The 19,252-nt window shown below is 46.9% G+C and overlaps 1 protein-coding gene across 1 annotated transcript in view; it reads left to right on the top strand.

The window, feature by feature from the left end:
- Positions 1 to 16,865, top strand: part of LOC126188594 (zinc finger protein 500-like) — a 243,104-nt gene extending 226,239 nt beyond the window's left edge. The window contains exons 3-7 of the mRNA XM_049930195.1: positions 7,683 to 7,911; positions 11,983 to 12,067; positions 12,098 to 12,274; positions 14,656 to 15,096; positions 15,148 to 16,865. Of these exons, the coding sequence (XP_049786152.1) occupies positions 7,715 to 7,911; positions 11,983 to 12,067; positions 12,098 to 12,274; positions 14,656 to 15,096; positions 15,148 to 15,519 (1,272 nt within the window). The 5' untranslated portion in view covers positions 7,683 to 7,714 and the 3' untranslated portion in view covers positions 15,520 to 16,865. The remainder of the gene's footprint in view (positions 1 to 7,682; positions 7,912 to 11,982; positions 12,068 to 12,097; positions 12,275 to 14,655; positions 15,097 to 15,147) is intronic.
- Positions 16,866 to 19,252: the final 2,387 nt, after the last annotated feature.

The raw sequence follows: 19,252 nt of genomic DNA, 5'->3' as shown, positions 1-19,252 counted from the left end.
ATCATCGACATACAGGATGAGAAGTATTTAAACCGACAAACTCTGGGAGGTTGTAGGGGACATCAAAACAAATATTTTTCCTTGTGTCATTTTTTCCTATGAGGATTATTTAAACCGGTGGAGGCTTTATTATGCTCTTCAGTTGTTAGAGGGCGTATTACGCTCTTCAGTTGTAGGAAACTGCTGTCCACCAGTGCAGTAGTGCATTGTCTCTGTTTACTAATGTAGCGTTACACCTGGAGTGAGTACACTGATACGGTTGGTGCGTACTACGTAACGCACCACAACGGACGAGCTGCACACCGGGTTTATCAACAACAATATCCTAATCGCCGTATCCCGCATCATACGACCTTTGCTGCTGTATATCAACGTCTGCGTGAGACCGGGTCATTTAGCACATTAACTGGACAGGGACGCCGTCACACGGTAAGAACGTTGCAATTTGAGGAAGCTGTCTTGCAGCATGAGGAGCGAAATCCTTCAATCAGCACTCGTGCAATTGCACGTAACATGGGGACGAATCAGACGAATGTAAGAACAGTCCTTCGAGAGCAATGGTTACATTCATTTCACTTACAGCGTGTCCACAACCTGCAACCAGTTGATTATCCACCCGGAGCACAGTTTTCGCAGTGGTACCTGGAACAGTGTGAAGTGCATCCTACATTTCCATCCTCTGTGTTGTTTACCGATGAAGCAACGTTCTGGGGTGATGGAGTCTTCAACATGCACAATTCGCATGTCTTGAGTGAGGATAACCCACATGCCACAACTACTAGCGCTCATTAAGTGCGGTTCTTCGTTAATGTGTGGGTCGGTGTTGTTGGGGACTGTTTAATTGGGCCGTATCTGCCACCTAGTTGTTGTCTCTTGGTCATAGAAAAATGGAAAAAGTGTTTGTTTGTTTAAATCTTCCTCTACCAGTTTAAATCTTCCTCTACCAGTTTAAATACTCCTCATAGGAAAAAATGACTTAAGGGAAAATATTTGTTTTGATGCCCCCTACAACCTCCCAGAGTTTGTCGGTTTAAATATTTTTCACCCTGTATATCGAAGGGATTCATATGCCATTCGTGTATTTCCGACGTGCGTGCGGTAAATCCGGGAACGTGAACTGTGGTGACGACATTACCAAATACGTCCATAAACATTCATCGAAGAGTGAATGATGTTTATGGGGTAGCGTGTTTGTTGACAACCGCAGTTGTGGAATGGTGCGTCAAGCTCCGTTCTGGTCTCTGCCATTTGTAATACGGGGGAAGACACTCGAGCACCCGCCCTGTAGACCTGATCTCTCCCCATGCGATTATCACGCCTTTGGTGCCTTTAAAGAAGCTTTGTGGTGCTGGTGGTTCGTGTCGGAAGAGGATGTGCTGCAGGCAGTTATGGACTTCTTCACGCAGGAAACACAATCTTCTACCAACCGGTATATTCGACCTGACTGGTGTATCTGTGAGATTGTGAGATGACTGCCTCCATGGTTCAGATGGCTCTCAGCACTATGGCACTTCACTTCTGAGGTCATCAGTCCCCTAGAACTTAGAACTACTTAAACCTAACCAACCTAAGGACATCACACACATCCTCGCCCGAGGCAGGATTCGAACCTGCGACCGTAGCGGTCGCGCGGTTACAGACTGTAGCACCTAGAACCGCTCGGCCACTCCGGCCGGCACTGCCTCCATGCTCACGGACAATTTGACTGATTGGCATTTCGGTTGTGGACTGTATGACCCTCATATGGAAAGTTTTTGACCGTCTCTAATAATTCCAACCATGCAGGCTCCTCCAAAAATTATTGCTTTGAATTTTACTTTCTTGCTTCTGCACTTCTTGATTCAGAGTAATGCCTCCAATTATCAAGGCTACACACGCTTTTAATGCGTTTAATGCTTACAATTTTATTGCAATGTTGTGTGCCTTCGTTTCACTTTCTTGGGTACTGATTTTTCTGTTATATCTGTACCAGGTGATTCTGTAGCCTTTTCGTGATTTACGGATCATTCCTTTGTTGGCTTTACAGTTTAATCATAGAGGTTGGAAAGATACTCCTTGGCATCCCAACTTTGGTACCTAAGGTACTTTGCCGAGGTGAGGTTCCATCCGCTGACAACCTAGTTACCGAAGAATTTGTACCTTGTACGGACTTGTTACGTATGTGATTTGAAGTCTAATTCTCGCTATAATTCTGCGAAATTTTCGTAGTAAGTGTATAGCTTCTTTTTCCAGGATGTCAGCACAGATCAGACACAATAAATGATTTTTAGTTTCGTAGAGTCTGCCCAAATATTTTATTCTTTTTGCTTCTGTCATATGACACTAATAATATCTTTTTGTTTAACGCTCGCTCAATGTAATGTTATCGATCCTCTCGAAAATTACACCGTATGATACACAGAAATTTTGTAATATTTCCCCGCTTCATCCGACGCAATGCCCTAGCTGTAGCAATAATACATTATTTCTTTATGTAGAACGTCATGTCGACGATCGAATTTTCTCAGTAGGGAATAGAGATCTGTGAAGTTGTCGTGTTTAAAGCATCCAAGCCGTGCTCGGAAGAAAGGTGTATAAAAGCAAGTGAAGAACGATGGTTAATGTCGGATTTGCAGTGGCAATTCACTCCACTTTTTCTGTATAAGCAGCGAAATTCGTTGCAGCATATAATAAATATCCCTGATGCATGAATGCCTCATCTCGAAGAGCTCATAACTTTGTCGGTCTCTAAACTGAAATGTACTCGAATTTTTAAACGCCCATCTTGAAAGTCATTGAATTCTCTGCTTCTCTCGTTAATGAGTCGCGGCATAACAACACAATCAGATTCTGTCGCCCTGGGCGGCGGCGTAATTTAAACATCGGAGACATTGTTATGAGACTGTCCAGAACGAGTCCAAACTCCAGAAACCACTTCTCAAGTGAAAGATTGCCTGCACAAAAATCCGCACGAATCGCAAACGCGGTTTGGCCCTGCGAGCGGTAGTTGATCAAAGACCTAACTACTCATCAACACGTACAGTACAACAATGCTCGAGCCGCCATAGACGTGGCTATGATTTCAGTTGGCCACGGAATGCGGCAGACTCCCGCCCAACGCCTTCAACCTTCGTGCTCTGTCGTCTAAATACCTTCAGGACCGGCATGTGAGGCAGCTGCCTGCTGAGGGAGCGGCCGTCGCGTCTTTGCGATAGTCGAGGCAGCGCTGTTAGATCAGCCAGCCAGTTCTCTCCCCGCCCGACGCGTGCGGCGAGCGGCGCGGTCCGCAGCCTCCCGCCGGCGCGGCGCGGCCAGCGTGCCGGATTGCGATCTCGCGGCCCGCTGCGTCACCTATCGACCTGGCGCGTGACGTCACGCCAGTCGATGGCGGCCTTCCTTCCGCCTGACGGGTCGCGGTCGCGGCCGCACCTGTGTGTGTGTGTGTGTGTGTGTGTGTGTGTGTGTGTGTGTGTGTGCGTGCGTGCTTCCCAGACAAGCCAAGCCGCAGTTGCTCCAGCTAACTTCCGTCTGGTTAAGCGAGCTAGCGCAGGGAACGCGGTGGAGGGCCTTATTATAACAATCGTTGATGTTTTTCGGTTATAGGTTATCAGACGGTGATGATAAAGACGAACGTGCCGCATTCTCAATTCAGCAAGGAAGGTAAATGTGCATACTTTTCGGTACGCCTGAGTAGACTCATAAACTCATGATGTCTAAGGAAGCTGAAAAGAGTGCGCGCCGAGGGCCGCCAACAGGAAAATACAGATAACGAGAAGCAAAATATAGGTGGACCAAACTTGTTGATACTGACAAAATACACTTTTTCAACATCAGTTACGGTATTGTTTTTAAATATATACTGGCAAGACACGTTTCAGCAACATGCTGTCGTCATCCGGTGACGTGAAGTATTTTTAATTGTTAAACAACACGTTCCTGGTGAGGGCGAAAGAAGTTTTTGCTATTGCTGCCAGTGAGGTTGTGTTCCGAAGTATGGTTGCCCCTGTCCAGAAAGATTAATTTGGTTTTGCGTATTGTGTTAAAATACTCTCAAATTCTAAGATAATGCATACACTACGCGTACAAACATTTTCTGTACAAGCATATTTACATCATGATACTTAAATTACACAATGTGATTTTAAGTATTTAATTAAAAAGCTTTTAGATTATCGTTGATATTTTAACGAAGATGACGAGCGGTCTGAGAGCATACTCTGAAGCTGTGATGATTTATTACAAACGTTCTTCTGAACAGCAGTTTGTTTAACCTTGCATCTTTACCTTCGCAGGTATGTGCTTTAAATTGTCATCCGTAGACCTCCGAACTCAAATTTATTACGAGTACGATAAATGTTCGACCACGAAGCTGAAATTGAAGCTGAGTTTTACTCATTCCTGTTTTTACTATAAGGGGGTTAAATATGTGTTTTTGGCCCACCGTTTTCCTCTGCAGTGGTATCCACTCGATTGCTACACTTGGATATTAGAAAACATGCATGAATAACGTTGCGATGGCCACCGTAAGATGTACGACAAGATTTACACTCAGCGGCGTTCCAAAGTCATTACCTCGTTTGTTATTCCATTCTCAGATGCTGCATGGTAGGAAACTATGTCGGTACATATCTGTATAAGACACCCGCCTCTGTAGTCGAGGCCGCTGAAACACGCTTGTAAAGAGGCACACGACTCGCTGTGCCTTGTTAGTGGTCCCAGAATTCGCCGCCAGCATTTGGCTGCAAGTATAGGGCACGTAACACGCTACAGTCCGTCCGTCGATAGGGACTTGAAGCTTGGCAGCTCCGTGTTGCTACTCGAGAAGATCAGGTTATGTGCCGATACCAGTTTTCTCCTCTTTGTCATCGTCATCACCATCACCAACAAGTACAGCACTAATAACTGTGCACGCGCTCATCAAGCCACATACACGTAAGGCACATAATATAATACAATTCTCTCACTTGGCGAAGGAAAGATGTCATTGTGCCCGAAGAAAGGAAGCCACTCCGATTTGACGCCGACCCTAATTTTACGAATGCCATATGACTTTATTTCAGTATAAGCACGAGTTCATGTAATATTTCCCTTATTTATCATTAAGCGAGATGCGTATCACTAATAATCAATTTGAATCATCTTGCAAAGTCAGGTATCATTATTCCAAGAGAAAGCCCTTACGTGTTCTAATTCTTACCTGAAGTGTCTCCAGCGAGATTTTATTGGGTATTTTTGGGAGAATCTTTCACTCTGGATTAATTGTATGACGTTTCCTTGAATCCTTTCTGTCTATTCAGTTAATAAGACTATACAAGGCAGTTACACTAAGAGTGCTACAGAAAAATCGAACGAGAGTTTTGGAAGCTCATTTCTCCATGGATAAAATACATATTTTTGAATTATTGTTTCGTCTCTTATCCCCACGGAAAGTTATGGGATGGTTTCATCATAAAGTAATCCTAATGGATTTCTGTCATAGCTCTTCGGCATTTCTAAAAGCGTTCAGCCCGCAGGAACAATTCTTGGTGTTTTACTGGACGTATATGAACATGAATCTCAGTTTCAGTTCAGAATAAGCACTCTGGATTTATGATCACACATTTCTTGAATCGCCTAATGAAAGTATTTATTCCCAACAGTGGGAATGTCCCCTGACAGCTAGAACTTGTACACAGTTGCTGTCTTCGCTAAGTGGTGGTTGTTCTGCTGCTGTGACTGACATACCTTCTCCTGTAGAGCGCCACATCTACGGCGAGTCAGCATGCGGCGGTCGTAATCTGGCCCAGGGAGACTTAACAGCCACGCTGTAATCGCCCGACGAGGGAGTTTATTGGGCGGTAACTATCTCGGCGGCATTAAGGAGAGCAGTGCTTGTTCCTCGGCCCGGAAATTGGCCGCTTGTGGCGAATTTAAGAAGATATTGCCAGTCCGTCGCCAGACGCGCCGCCCATAACAGCAGTGGAGCTTCATAGCTGGTGTCGGGGCCGCCGCGGCGCTCATCCGCGCACGTTGTGAAACGTCCCACCCGTAAACACTGCTTATGCAACAGTCGGCGGGCCCGGGAACCAGTTCGCGGCTCATTTCCATGTTCACGGGCTGCCTAATGAGCGGACACCGAGGCGTGATAACCGAGCCGCGTGTGACGTCACCGCTGTTTACACTGACTGACAGGTGGCCCGCGACGCCGCGTCGGCATGCCGCGCGTTTCTCTGCTTCCGCCAAGAAGCCGGCGCCTCGCCAGATGTACATCTAAGTCACGGCCCGGGTGAGCAAACTGTATCTGGTACTCAGCCCAGCTTGCATGACGATTTTACAGGGTTTTTCGCTTCTAAGGCATATCATGCTTATGTTCGTCATGTATACGAACGAAAACGAAAACATGAGGTGGTGGAAATAGCAGTGTCAGAGACGAAACGATGGGGGAGGGACCAAACAGCGAGGTCATCTGTCCCATCGGATTAGGGAAGGATGGGGAGCAAGTCGGCCGTGCCCTTTCAGAGGAACCATCCCGGCGTTTACCTGAAGCGATTTAGGGAAATCACGGAAAACCTAAATCAGAATGGCCGGGCACGGGTTTGAACCGTCGTCCTCCCGAATGCGAGTCCAGTGCGCTAATCACGGCGCCTCCTCGCTCCGTTGCAATCAGTGGAACAAAAAAATAAAAATAAAGAACGAAGAAGAAAATGATGATGCATTAGTCAAGACTTTAATTTTACGCGCTACCAACAATTGTTACTTTCGAACAAAAAAAAATCAGTAAATCAATTACAAAAATTATTATTTCGCGAAAAGCAATTGTTAATCTTACGATGACTGTATTTGTTATGGAATACTGAAATTTTTTGCGTATTAAATAGGAAATTGGCCTGCAAACAGTTCATGACCTGGGCCATAGTTCCCGAAAAGAATAGATAACTGCTAAGATTAGGTTAAGGTGACATGAAAGACACATCCACAGTGATACATCGCTGGTCACGTGAGAACAATCAGGGGAATAACCATAGCAACCATAGCATCATGACACTGACATTATCATTTCGATTTCGTTCGTTGGTAGCGTCAGGAGCTCGAGCGCCCAAACTTAGACGTTCAAATTGGAAATGTCAGCAGTTGTTACCTAATCCAGAAAAAAATGTGGAAGTAGTACGTTCTGTAAATTCGTGTGGACTGGTCATTCAGTAATGCCCCTCTTTGCTTCCCGATATTTCTATTACAGAAGTTGTGATACATCCTTCAGCAACTTCTTTGTCTGTGAGATATGGAACTATTCATTTGCATTAGTCAGTGCTAATCGATGAAGCGCCTAGAACTGTTGGGGTGGTAGGAAGATGACCTGAATCTGTTTTTGTCCAAAGCATCTCAGATTTAATTACTAACACCGCGTCCTGTAGTCGTCCACCGCGGCGCGGGGTCACACCTGGTGATAGGAGTCTAAGAGCTCGAAACCGGTCGTGTTCTAAATAAAAGAACGTTACTCTAAATAAAAGAACCTTAAAACTGTAGCGGTGTTTTCAATATCAGGTATAATGCTCAGTTGCGGATGCTCCTACGACAGGATCGTTCGAGTGTAAGAGTAGTTTTGGTTCATTTACTTCCAGGACAACTATGTTTCAAGAAACGTTATGTTTTGAAGTTTGAATTTCAATCGTTGAGCGCTTTGGTATGTGTCGGCCAGTTGTACTGCAGAGCTGTGTGTTGCGCAGGAGGCGGCGAGTCCGAGCACTTGTCGCGGGTCATGACGATGGCGGAGGCGGCGGCGGAGGCAGCGCCGGCCCCGGCGCCCGACCACCGCAAGCAGCGCAAGCGCAAGCGGCTCAGCGCCGTCGTCGACCAGCTGGCCCTGCACAACAACAACAACAATAACAACAACAACAACAACGTGCCGCCCAGCGGCGCCAACAGCCCCGACTGCGAGGATGAGGACGTCTTCAGGTGAGTCACGCCTCCGTACTCCTTTACACGAGCTAAGTCATTAAGTAGAAATTATCACATCGGAAAATCTAGCCGAGACCGTGAATCTTGATGGTGGAGATAGTCACTTAATACCTATTCACCCTTCAGTGTGGCATATTTTTCTCAACATTGTATGACTTGGCGGGGACCTAGGTTGTAGGAGACTGCATGACGGCAGTTCATAGGGCACTGAAACGCTTCAGTCTGTCATTTCGGTTTGATTACTATTATTCATTCTTCGATCATGCAAAAATCAGATTTTCCTTTTTTTCTCGAATAAATTAGCTTGGAATCCCGTCTAAGTATTTATGTATAGCTGTGCCCAAGAGTTTGTATGTGCGGAATTTATTCTTGACTTTTAAAGTTTCTTTGTGTAGAACGTTTGAAGATGTGTGATTAGGGACATGGACGAAGAGCTTGTTTCCTTCACTAACACGCGAAAGAGCCACGTACAGATCTCTGAGTGAAAACAGCTGCACTAGAGCGCACGCCCGCAACGCGCAGTATCTGGCCTGTGCTTTGATTATGGACGTGGCATGACGTACGACTGCCAGGAAATATACGTTCAAAGCAAAATGTTAAATGGAATTGTCAGGAATAAGCGGGACTCGGGATCAAAGCCTGCTCCCCAGCACCACTTCCCGTCAAAATTTCCCCTTCTGTGATGTTAAGTTGGAGAGAAATAACCTTAAGCCATTGTGAGTGAACGGTTCTGAGGAGCGAGGTGAGGCTAGACGCTATCGATCATACTTACGTCGTGTCTCACTTTCGGAAGGAGTTTCGAAAGAGCGAGTTAAGGCCAGATCTCGAGCAGCAGCAAGTCTCGTCTGACGATCTTGACACAGCATAGTCCTCTTTTAGACATTCTGGTGTAAGAGTATTCGGGAAGACTCCACCATTTTCTAGGCATTTTTATTCGTAAACAAAACGAAATCAAAATGTAATGAGTAGGCACCTAATCACAGAGTAGACTTAATAAATTTATTTTTACTGGCAAACACTATAAATAAAACAAATAGAAAGATACAAAGCATTGTCGTGAAGTTTTTAATACACAAAGCAATTCGTTAAGATAAGATTCTGGCAGGTAATTCTGGCACTGAAGTAAACTGCCAAATATACTTCTGTCATTGAGGAAGAAGAAACATACCCAGAAAAGAAGCCAAAATAAGTAAAACCTATCAAAAGAAGCAAAGCAAAAATGTTAAGTTTTTAATACACAAAGCGAAAACATGAAAATCCGTATATCCTAGCAAAGTAAATTCACTGTTAGTTTGTAACTGTAAAGATAAGATTGCGGAACTTATTTCCATCACCGATGTAAACTTCCGAAAAGAAACTTAACAGCGCCATCTAAGCCATGTTGACTAAACATCTGCACTAGTAAGCTGAGCCAACGGCTTCATCTAAAGCTGTAAATTATATTTTCTTCTATGTACCAATGTTAATGAAATAAAACTTGTACATTGCTCCAAGTTATGCTCACGTTACCTGTGCAAATCCCATGAAAATTTGTCAGTTTTGGAAATTAGCATGTTCAAATAGACACGTCACTATTACAGTTTTATTATTAGTGTAGATGGCGCGCAAATTATTGCTGAGGTCAAGCCAACCCTCTGTTATGTAACCCGATGAGTATTTGATCTGTATCCTGTACTGGTCTGGAGAATGAAAGTCTTGGCGAGCCATCGGAACAACAGACGACCTGGCGAGAGATATGTGGCCCCAAGGAACACGCTTAACACTCGAGATTCATAAAGCAGTGCCACGTCCTCGGGCCGCAAATAATAGTGCGCAGTGCCATGTAGGTGCGTTTGTTGATATGCACCGTAAAATATTCGCAGCTAGAGTAACAGCCAACGCTTATTTTCCGTATAATATTGAAAACCGCGAGCATGGCTGACTCCGAGCTTGAACCAGGAGGACACTCCAACGCTGACTTACTTCCCGCCCAACAAGAGTCGCTAAGAACTTTCGTACGACAGCGGAGCAATACGTACTTCCTCGGTGGCGTATTTACCCTGATTGTTCCTTATTAAATAGTTTAGTACAGAACGTAGTAATAGTAACGGTCTCTTAGGTTTCCACAAGTATTTATTATGATAAAAGTCGATTCTAATAGTTAATATTTGATATAGAAAAACAAGTTGTTTCGCATCTAAATGTCAAATGGTCTTTGGCATTCGCGATTGCTACGATGGACGCACTTTCACGCGTCATTCGGCTGCTAACAACACCAGCATTCCCACGAAGACATATGGCGTGATCACTCCTACCATCTGCCCGCCGACCGTGGGAGGGGCCAGCCGATGCATTGCAGTAGCGCTCTTTATTACGTTGGGCTCAGCCGTATACGTCCACCAGACAGATGGGCTGGGCCGCAAGACCCATCTTACACGTAGCGTTCAAATACACTCTTAGAGAGAAAAGGAAAAAAAAGAGAGACGCACCACGAAGAAATTATCCGAAAGAGACGGAAATCGATAAGATGTGTCGTACTTGTACAGACAAACAAAAGATCACAGTTTCAGATAAACTGGATCATTTATTCAAGAGGAAGAGCTTCACAAATCAGTAAGTCAGTAACGTCTTGGTCTACCTGCTGCCCTTACGCGAGCAGTTATTCGGCTTGCCATGGATTGACAGATTTATTGGATGTCCTCCTGAGGTATATCGTGTCAAATTGTGTCTAAACGACGCGTCAGATCGTCAAGATCCCGACCTCGTTGGAGGGCGCTGCTCAGAATGCTCCGAACGTTCTCGGTTCCAGCGACCTTGCTGGAAAAGGTAGGATTTGGCAAGGACAAAGACAAGCAGTAAAAACTCTCGCTGTGTGCGGACGGGCGCTATCTTGCTGAAATGTAAGCAAAGGATGGCTTGCCATGAAGGGCGACTGAACAGGGCATAGAATATCCAAAGGTGCCGCGGACGACAGCAAAAGGGATCAAAGGGCATCCCATACCATCAGTCCTGGTTGGTGAGCAACAGTCAGTTTGGCATCAGACCTCTGTCAAGGGTGTCTCCAGACACGTCTTCGCTGGTAATTGGGACACATTTCGTAGCCTGATTCATAACTGAATGCAATTCTAGTCCAGTCAGTGAGATTTCTGGCCGAAGACGTGTCTGAAGACACTGTGGGGGATACCATGTTGACTGTCGCCCGCCATACGGCCTGACAATCAGGAGCGATGCTCTGGGCTGCCAGATTTTTTCGTAGCAGAACTATTTTGTCACCATGTGTGGCAGCCTTACTGCATAGCGGTACTTGACGATATTCTACACCGCGTTTTGTTGCCCTTCATGGTAAGCATCCTGGGCTTATATTTCAGCAACATAATGCGCGACCATACACGGTGAGAGTTTCTATTGATTGTCTTCGTTTTTGCCAGATTCTGCCTTGCCCAGGAAAGTCGCTGGAATTGAATATGTGTGGAGCGTTATGGACAGAGATCTCCAACCACCTCGGGTTTTGACGATCTAGCACCACCATCTTGGGCAAACTTACGCACGGTATGTCTCAGGAGGACATCCAATAACTCTTATCAGTCAATGACAAGTCTAATAAATGCTTGCGTAAGGGCTAGAGGCGGACCAACGTGTTACTGGCTTGTTTAATTGGTGAAACTTTTCTCTTGAATAAGCCATGCAATTTTTCTGAAATTCTAGTGATTCGTTTACATGTACATCATATCTAACGGTTTCAGTCCCATTCGAATAATACCTTCGTGGTGCATCGTTTTTTATTTAATTTTTAACAGTAAAGCGTGTGGGATTCAAATATGTACGCAGACACATACCTAAAAACAAACCGATAATTACGTAACTCTTTCCAGCCGATAATTACAAGTTTATCACTAATCCGTCGTACAGTATCAAAACCTGTTTCTCGTATTTAGTTAGATTCTGATGCTTCAATAAAATCATAGCTTCTCGTGGCCGAATTAGTGTCTCTTGGTATCTTTGTGCTTTTACTGTTCTTGCAGGCATATACTTTTCTCTTTTGAGTTTGATGTTGATGTTGACAAGCAAGGTGTCCTCGATGTGTTGCAGCGACAGCACGACGCCTCCGCCGGTGACCGCGCTGTCGCAGGCTCCGGCGCCGCAGGCCGGTGTGACGGCGGGGGCGGCTGCGGCGGCGGTGGCGGGGGCGGCCGCGGGCGGCGAGTCCGCGGGCAGCTCGGGCCCCGAGCCGGGCACGCCGCTGTCGTGCGGCTGCGCCAGCTGCTTCAGCTTCGAGTACTACCTGCACTCCCAGTACCTGCACGCCGCCTCGCCCGACGCCTTTCGCCGCCGCTCGCACTCCGACTCCGACCTGCCGCTATGGCTCGACACGCGGGAAATGGTACGTCGCCGCTTCCTACTGCATGCTGTTGCGACCTGTTTCAGCCCACCCGACTCGTTTCGCGCGCCAGCTCCTGCTGACCACAGAGCACTTAAAGTGACCGACTAGAGAAGAAAGTACAAAAATGCTCAGAGAAAGACAGGAATGTAAATCACCTAAACATGAAATAATTAAAAGTGCCGGGCTGCCAAGGCGAAATGACTGCTGAAAAAACGTGAAGAAATCGTAAACGGAAATGGGAGTGGCTAAACGAGTCAGAATTTAAAAGAGCTTTGTAACACTTAAGATCAGATAAGGCAGAACGGATAGACAACATATAATTTATACGCGGAATGGTCTACAGTTATTACGTTTGTGTTTATCGCCGATTTTAAAGATAGATGTTACTTTGAGTTTTAGCCAGTCTTTTGGTACCTACTTACTTCTCCAGCGATTATTAAAATTCGCGAAAAATTTTAGACGTACTAATTTCAAAAGGACAATAATGAAAAACTTTACAGTGGCAACAAAGCATAAATTGGAGTAATATACACAGAAGGAAATAAAAATACTTATGTGACTGGATTCGTGATTTCGTGTCGGAGAGGTCACAGTTCGTAGTAATTGACGGAAAGTCATCGAGTAAAACAGATGTGATTTCTGGCGTTCTCAAGGCACTGTTATAAGCCCTTTGCTGTTCCTTATCCATATAAACGAATTAGGAGAGAATCTGAACAGCCGTCTTAGATTGTTTGCAGATGATGCTGCCGTTTATCGACTAGTAACGTCATCAGAAGATAAAAACAAATTGCCAAACGATCTAGAAAAGATATCTGTGTGGTGCAAAATTTGACAATTGACCCTAAATAACCGAAAGTGTGAGGTCATCCATATGAGTGCTAAAAGGAATTCGTTAAACTTCGGTTGTCCGATAAATCAGTCAAATGTGAAGACCGTAAATACCTAGGATTTACAATTACGAACTACTTAAATTGGAAGGAACACAGAAAATGTTATTAGGAAGGCTAACCGAAGACTGCGTTTTAGTGGCACGGTAGTTCGAAAATGTAACAGATATACCAAGGACAATACCTACACTACCCTTGTCCGTCCTCTTTAAGAATACTGCTGCGTGGTGTGGGATCCTTACTGGATAGGATTGACCTGAGTACATCGAGGAATTTCAAAGAAGGGCAGCACGTTTTGTATTATCGCGAAGTAGGGGAGAGAGTGTCACTGAAATGATACAGGATTTGGGGTTGTTGTTGTTGTTGTTGTGGTCTTCAGTCCTGAGACTGGTTTGATGCAACTCTCCATGCTACTCTATCCTGTGCAAGCTCCTTCATCTCCCAGTACCTACTGCAACCTACATCCTTCTGAATCTGCTTAGTGTATTCATCTCTTGGTCTCCCACTACGATTTTTACCCTCCTTGCTGCCCTACAGTACTAAACTGGTGATCCCTTGATGCCTCAGAACATGTCCTACCAACCGATCCCTTCTTCTAGTGAAGTTGTGCCACAAACTCATCTTCTCCCCAGTTCTATTCAGTACCACCTCATTAGTTATGTGATCTACCCATCTGATATTCAGCATTCTTCTGTAGCACCACATTTCAAAAGCTTCTATTCTCTTCTTGTCCAAACTATTTACCGTCCATGTTTCACTTCCATACATGGCTACACTCCATACAAATAGTTTCAGAAACGACTTCCTGGCACTTAAATCTATACTCGATGTTAACAAATTTCTCTTCTTCAGAAACGCTTTCCTTGCCATTGTCAGTCTACATTATATATCTTCTCTACTTCGACCATCATCAGTTATTTTGCTCCCCAAATAGCAAAATTCTTTTGGGGTAGACATCATTAAAACAAAGGCGTTTTTCGTTGCGGTGGAATCTTCTCACAACATTTCAATCACCAACAATGTCCTCAAACTGCGAAAACATTTGACGACGCCGACCTACATTGGGGGAAACGATCACTAAAATAAATTAAGAGAACTTAGAGCTCGCGCGGAGTGATATGAATAGTCGCCTCTTTTGCGCGCTGTACGAGAATTATTGTGAAGGTGGCTCGATGAACCCCTGCAGAGAATTCATGTAAATGTAGAGTCAGACGAAACACTATCAACTTCGCCACGCGGGCTAGGGCTTCTTGCCACGGTTCGGGCGGCCCCCCCCCCCCCCCCCCCCGTTGGAGGTTGGAATCCACCTTCGGGCATGGGTGTGTGTGTTGTCCTTAGCGTAAGTTGAAGTTATATTAAGTAGTGTATAAGCCTAGGAACCGATGAAATCAGCAGTTTGGTCCCATAGGAACTTACCACGAATTTCCGAAAAAATTACTGCTAACTTACTGGCCCTGTGATCTTAGTCGGTAATGTGACGGTGGCATGTTGCAGGCGGCACGGCGGCCAGCAGCGCTGTCGGCGCCGAGCAAGGGCGGCTCCCTGGAGTCGGAGGGCTCGGGGTCCCAAGACTCGCCGCTCGACCTGTCGATGAAGGCCGCGTCGGCGTCGGCGTCGACGTCCGCGTCGGCGTGGTCGTGCCACACGAGCAGCAGCACGGGCTCGTCGGAGCCCGGCACGCCCGCCGCCGTCGTGACGGCCGGCGGCGTCGCGGTGCCCGTGGTGCGCGGGGACGTGGCGTCGCCCACCACCATGGCGAGCGTCGCGGTGCGCTACAACCTGGAGGTGTCGCCCGTCGTCGAGGAAATGCCGCCGGGCGCCGACGTCGCCTACGTGTGCCCCGTCTGCGGCCAGATGTTCAGCCTGCACGACCGCCTCGCCAAGCACATGGCCAGCCGGCACCGCAACTCGGCGTCGGGCGGCGGCGGGGGCGGCGCGGGCGGCTCGTGTTCCGGGTCCGGCGGCGGCGGCAGCGGCGCCCCGGAGCGCGCCTACCTGTGCGAGGTGTGCCGGCGCTCGTTCGCGCGCTCCGACATGCTGACGCGGCACATGCGGCTGCACACGGGTATCAAGCCGTACACTTGCCGCGTCTGCGGGCAGGTGTTCTCGCGTTCGGACCACCTGAGCACGCACCAGCGCACGCACACGGGCGAGAAGCCGTACAAGTGCCCGCAGTGCCCGTACGCGGCGTGCCGGCGCGACATGATCACGCGCCACATGCGCACGCACGCGCGAGGCGGCACCGGCGCCGCCCCCGGCCTGGGACTCAACCTGGTGCAGCCCAAGCAGGAGCTCGAGGAACCGGCCAGCCCCTCGCAGGCGCTCTCCGCGCTCTCCATGGAACCCGGCCTGCAGTAGCGGCGGCACCGGCACCGCGCTCACCCTCCTCCCGTGTCTCCGAGAGCCGCTCGCGACGGACGGACTGTGCGCCGATTTACCGGCTAGTGGTCACCGAGCATCATCTGGACGACTGCAACTTCGAGACGGCGCACTGCCAGCTTCAGGTGCTCGTCCCCGGGCGTTGCTGTGAAGTGTCATCCTCCGATTAACTGTATGCTGTGGGGACTACTGTTCTGTATCTCCCAAGCTTCTAATAAGTATCAAAATGTCATTACTTGTACACCAATCTGCGTCGCACCTGGAGTCAGTTTCAGAGAGCCTCCAGGAAAACATCTGTACATCACGACGTCCACCTGTCGACACAGTGCTGGCACTGTAGAGTACTCCTGTGGCCCGACGGGTGTCGACACGAACACGTCGGGAGCCTCTGCCAGACTTTCTGCACCGTGGAGCCCAAGTGAACACTCTTGGGTGTGGAATATGAAACCGGGATTAACACTGAAATTTTATTGAAAATTCTATCCCCCCGAGCAGATGCCATTCTCTTTGGAGCTCCCTCGGTTCGCCAAAGAATCGCACCATAGTACTCGTACGCCCATCAGCTCCACTGCTTGCAGGCAGTCTGACTATCTGTGGCAGCCGGTAATTGGAACTGGATAACTTCGGAGCTGCCAGAAAATCACATCTGTCGCTGACGACTTCCACCTGTAAACACAGTGCTGACATTGTGCGCACTTTTTCTGCGGCTAGATGGGTAGCAGCACGAAAGCAGTTACAAGCAGCGACACTTTCTATACCGCGAAGCCCAAGTGTACACTCGTGGGAAGGCAGTACGAGCCAATTAGAGGCGATATTGATATCAAAAGTTGGGAGCCACAGCGATGAGCAACACAAGCGGCAGGGCTCCGCCTCCCTATAAAGTGCTGACAAACAACAGTGTTACAGAGTGGCGTACGCAATGGCTAGATAGTAGCATGGAGGTGCAGCGACAATGTATACATCACATGAAATACTGTGAGGTGACACTCGAGAGTCGGTAAGTACGGGAAGAGCATGTGGCCTCGGATGCTGCGGAGCGGCGGAGTAGGTGGTGGTATCGGCGTGTTTTGACGTCACTGTGGGGCGAGGCGACCAGCGTAGCGTGTCGTGGCTGCCGTGCCGTGCTCGGCCTCGGCCAATATCGATCTGGCAGTGGGCTGACGCTCGCACGCGTGTCGTCGCCGCCGCCGCCGCCACAGCGGGCCATTATAATTAGAACAGCGGAACAGACGACAATTCTTTACCTGAGCGGGGCTCGAACGGGCACGCGGCCAGCAGGTGGGGCTGCGATCGCCAGCGCTATTAAAAACTGGCTGCGCCCGACCGGCGGCTGCCCACGCCTCGCCCCCCCCCCCCCCCCCTCCACCGCTCCCCCTCCCCTCCGCCGGCGCCCGACGCCACGCTTCCCGGCCGCTGCAAGTACGTCTCTGGACACCCGCACCTGTTATTGTTACAAACTACTGCACTTCCTCCGTACTGCCGGCGGCGAAAATAATCGAGGGACGGGAGCTTTTTGTAAATGCTTTGCTGGTCTCTAAGAGACCCGTCTACTTGTAAAAATTGTTGTTGTTGTTGTTGTTCTTATTATTCTTATTGTCTGACAGATGAGACCTCGAGCTGCCCTCGTACGACGGCATTCTTGCGCCTCATCACACTTTTCATCTCGTTCATTGAGGGATATTTGGAAATTAAAATACTCACAACTCGAGTTCTCACATTTCGTCCTTTGGCATCTCCAGCGGACACTTGCCAATCCCTTTGCCCAATAAAATGATTGTCCCCATTGTATGTAGTCCACATAAGTACTGTGACCCTTCTGTGTTCGTACGTACTGCCCTGTTTACCTCTCGCATTGTCGAAGAATCTGTTAGTGTCACGCGAAGCAAGTGCCATACTGACTCGTTAACAAGTGTTGTAAATAAAGTTTCGTGTTGCGCTGGATTCAGCTCAGTCTTTTCCAGGACAAAACTTGTAAAGTCGAACATTCGCAGCCTAGAAGAGAAATAAATTTGATTTTCTATAACGAATTGATATGCGTCTGATTTGGAGCAGGAGAAATATCGTCTCTTATGGGGACAAGAGGCCATTACTCACTCGACTGCAATGTCCAAAGAAAGTAGGACTGCAGACTTTACAAGTAGATACTCGCGTTGCTGAGGCGGTTGAGTGGGATAGACTGAGTTGAGAATGCGAGAGATATCGGCATTAAGAGTGCCAGTCGATATGAAAAGTGCCAAGCTTATTCAGTTCTAGATGGTAAAACCATGCATACAGCCGGCATATGAAAAGACAGCAGAAACTGGGGAACTTGCTAGTAATAACGGTCATGTGAAAATGCTGGGTGCTGCAAAATGTCTGAAGTGGAAGGCGTCTCTGAAGTGTAAGGCAGAAATATTACAGAAAAAAATTATTATGGGAAGGCCAGAGCCATGATTTAGCGAAGTTGGCTGCTAATACGTTATCTGGTACGGCTGACAGATGTCTAACCTAGCTTGTAATGTTGGTGCGTATTGTGAAAGTGCCAGTGTACAATTAAATGAGAGAAGAAAGACTGACAGGAAGCTACGTGCTTGATACATCTCTGGAGTTTCGCGTTTCCTCTTCCGAGCTGATTGCGTACTTAATTTTCACAGATTTTTGACATTCATTCCGTTACTGGCTATTGCACCAGTACACATTCTGTTGAATTTTCATGTGAATTGTTTCTTTGAACGGTTTATAGCATTGTTTGTTCAGTACCCATCCATAGAATAGTCCATGCGTAGCGGTGCTTGTTTTTCACTTAAAAAGGAAGGAATCTGTTATTCGCCATTTGATGTTTCGTCGCTGTTCAGCAATAAACTTTAATTTTAAATCGACTTTTGAAGACAATTATCTTTTTTGCCCTTTGTTTTTCGCGCTGAAGTAGCGCGTTTTAATTTTTTAATATTCTTCTTTTCACTAATTTCTGTTTCCTATCGTAATTGAAGTTGGGTTTGAAGCGAGGAGTTGCAATTGCTAGTTTTGTTTTTATGCAGTACAAATGTATTTGTGTTTTGTGATAGTCGTTTTCAACATTTCCTTTCCTGTGGTCTTTGGCGTTTGAGTGACACTCAGGGATGCAAGGTTTTCTTGTAATTTTGCCCTTCGGCGTTTCAGTTGCCCACGAATGAGTTTCTGTTTCTTTTTGCTGCAGATGACAAAGTTCCTCTTTCACTTTTCTAGTATTCGTGATTGGAGAAATATTTTTAGGGTACTTAAGTATCAGAAACGAAACGTAGAGTGGTATGTCCTTACAACAGTGTTTCATTCAAAATGCATCTTACTAAAACTAAAAGAATTAAACGGAATCGAATTTTTCAGCTCCTCTTCATATAATCGAAGCCAGTTTCTGCATGCTTCAGCGAAGATTGTCATCCTTTGCTGGTAATGTCGGTCGCTTTAGCTATGTGAGATAACTGCGTACTTGGCGTTTTGCTTTCGAGTATTAGAGCGCATCTTTCTGTCGTATATTGTACGATCAGTGGTACTGTCTGCAATGTAATCTTTCACTTTCTACGATTGCAGTCTACGTTTAATATGCTCCCGAAGCGTAAATGAAGCGAATATCATACTGAAGAACTTTTAAGGAGACTCAGCTGACGATTCCCTTTCAGACACAGTGGTCTGCCCCTCTCCTCCTACCACAATTCCCTTCCACAGCCCAATGCTCCGAATAAAGCTTCTAACGTAG

This window comes from Schistocerca cancellata, chromosome 5, assembly GCF_023864275.1.
Source record: "Schistocerca cancellata isolate TAMUIC-IGC-003103 chromosome 5, iqSchCanc2.1, whole genome shotgun sequence".
Taxonomy (NCBI): Eukaryota; Metazoa; Arthropoda; class Insecta; order Orthoptera; family Acrididae; genus Schistocerca; species Schistocerca cancellata.
Note: the sequence above shows the minus strand (reverse complement) of the source record. Positions and strands in the feature narration are given on the sequence as shown.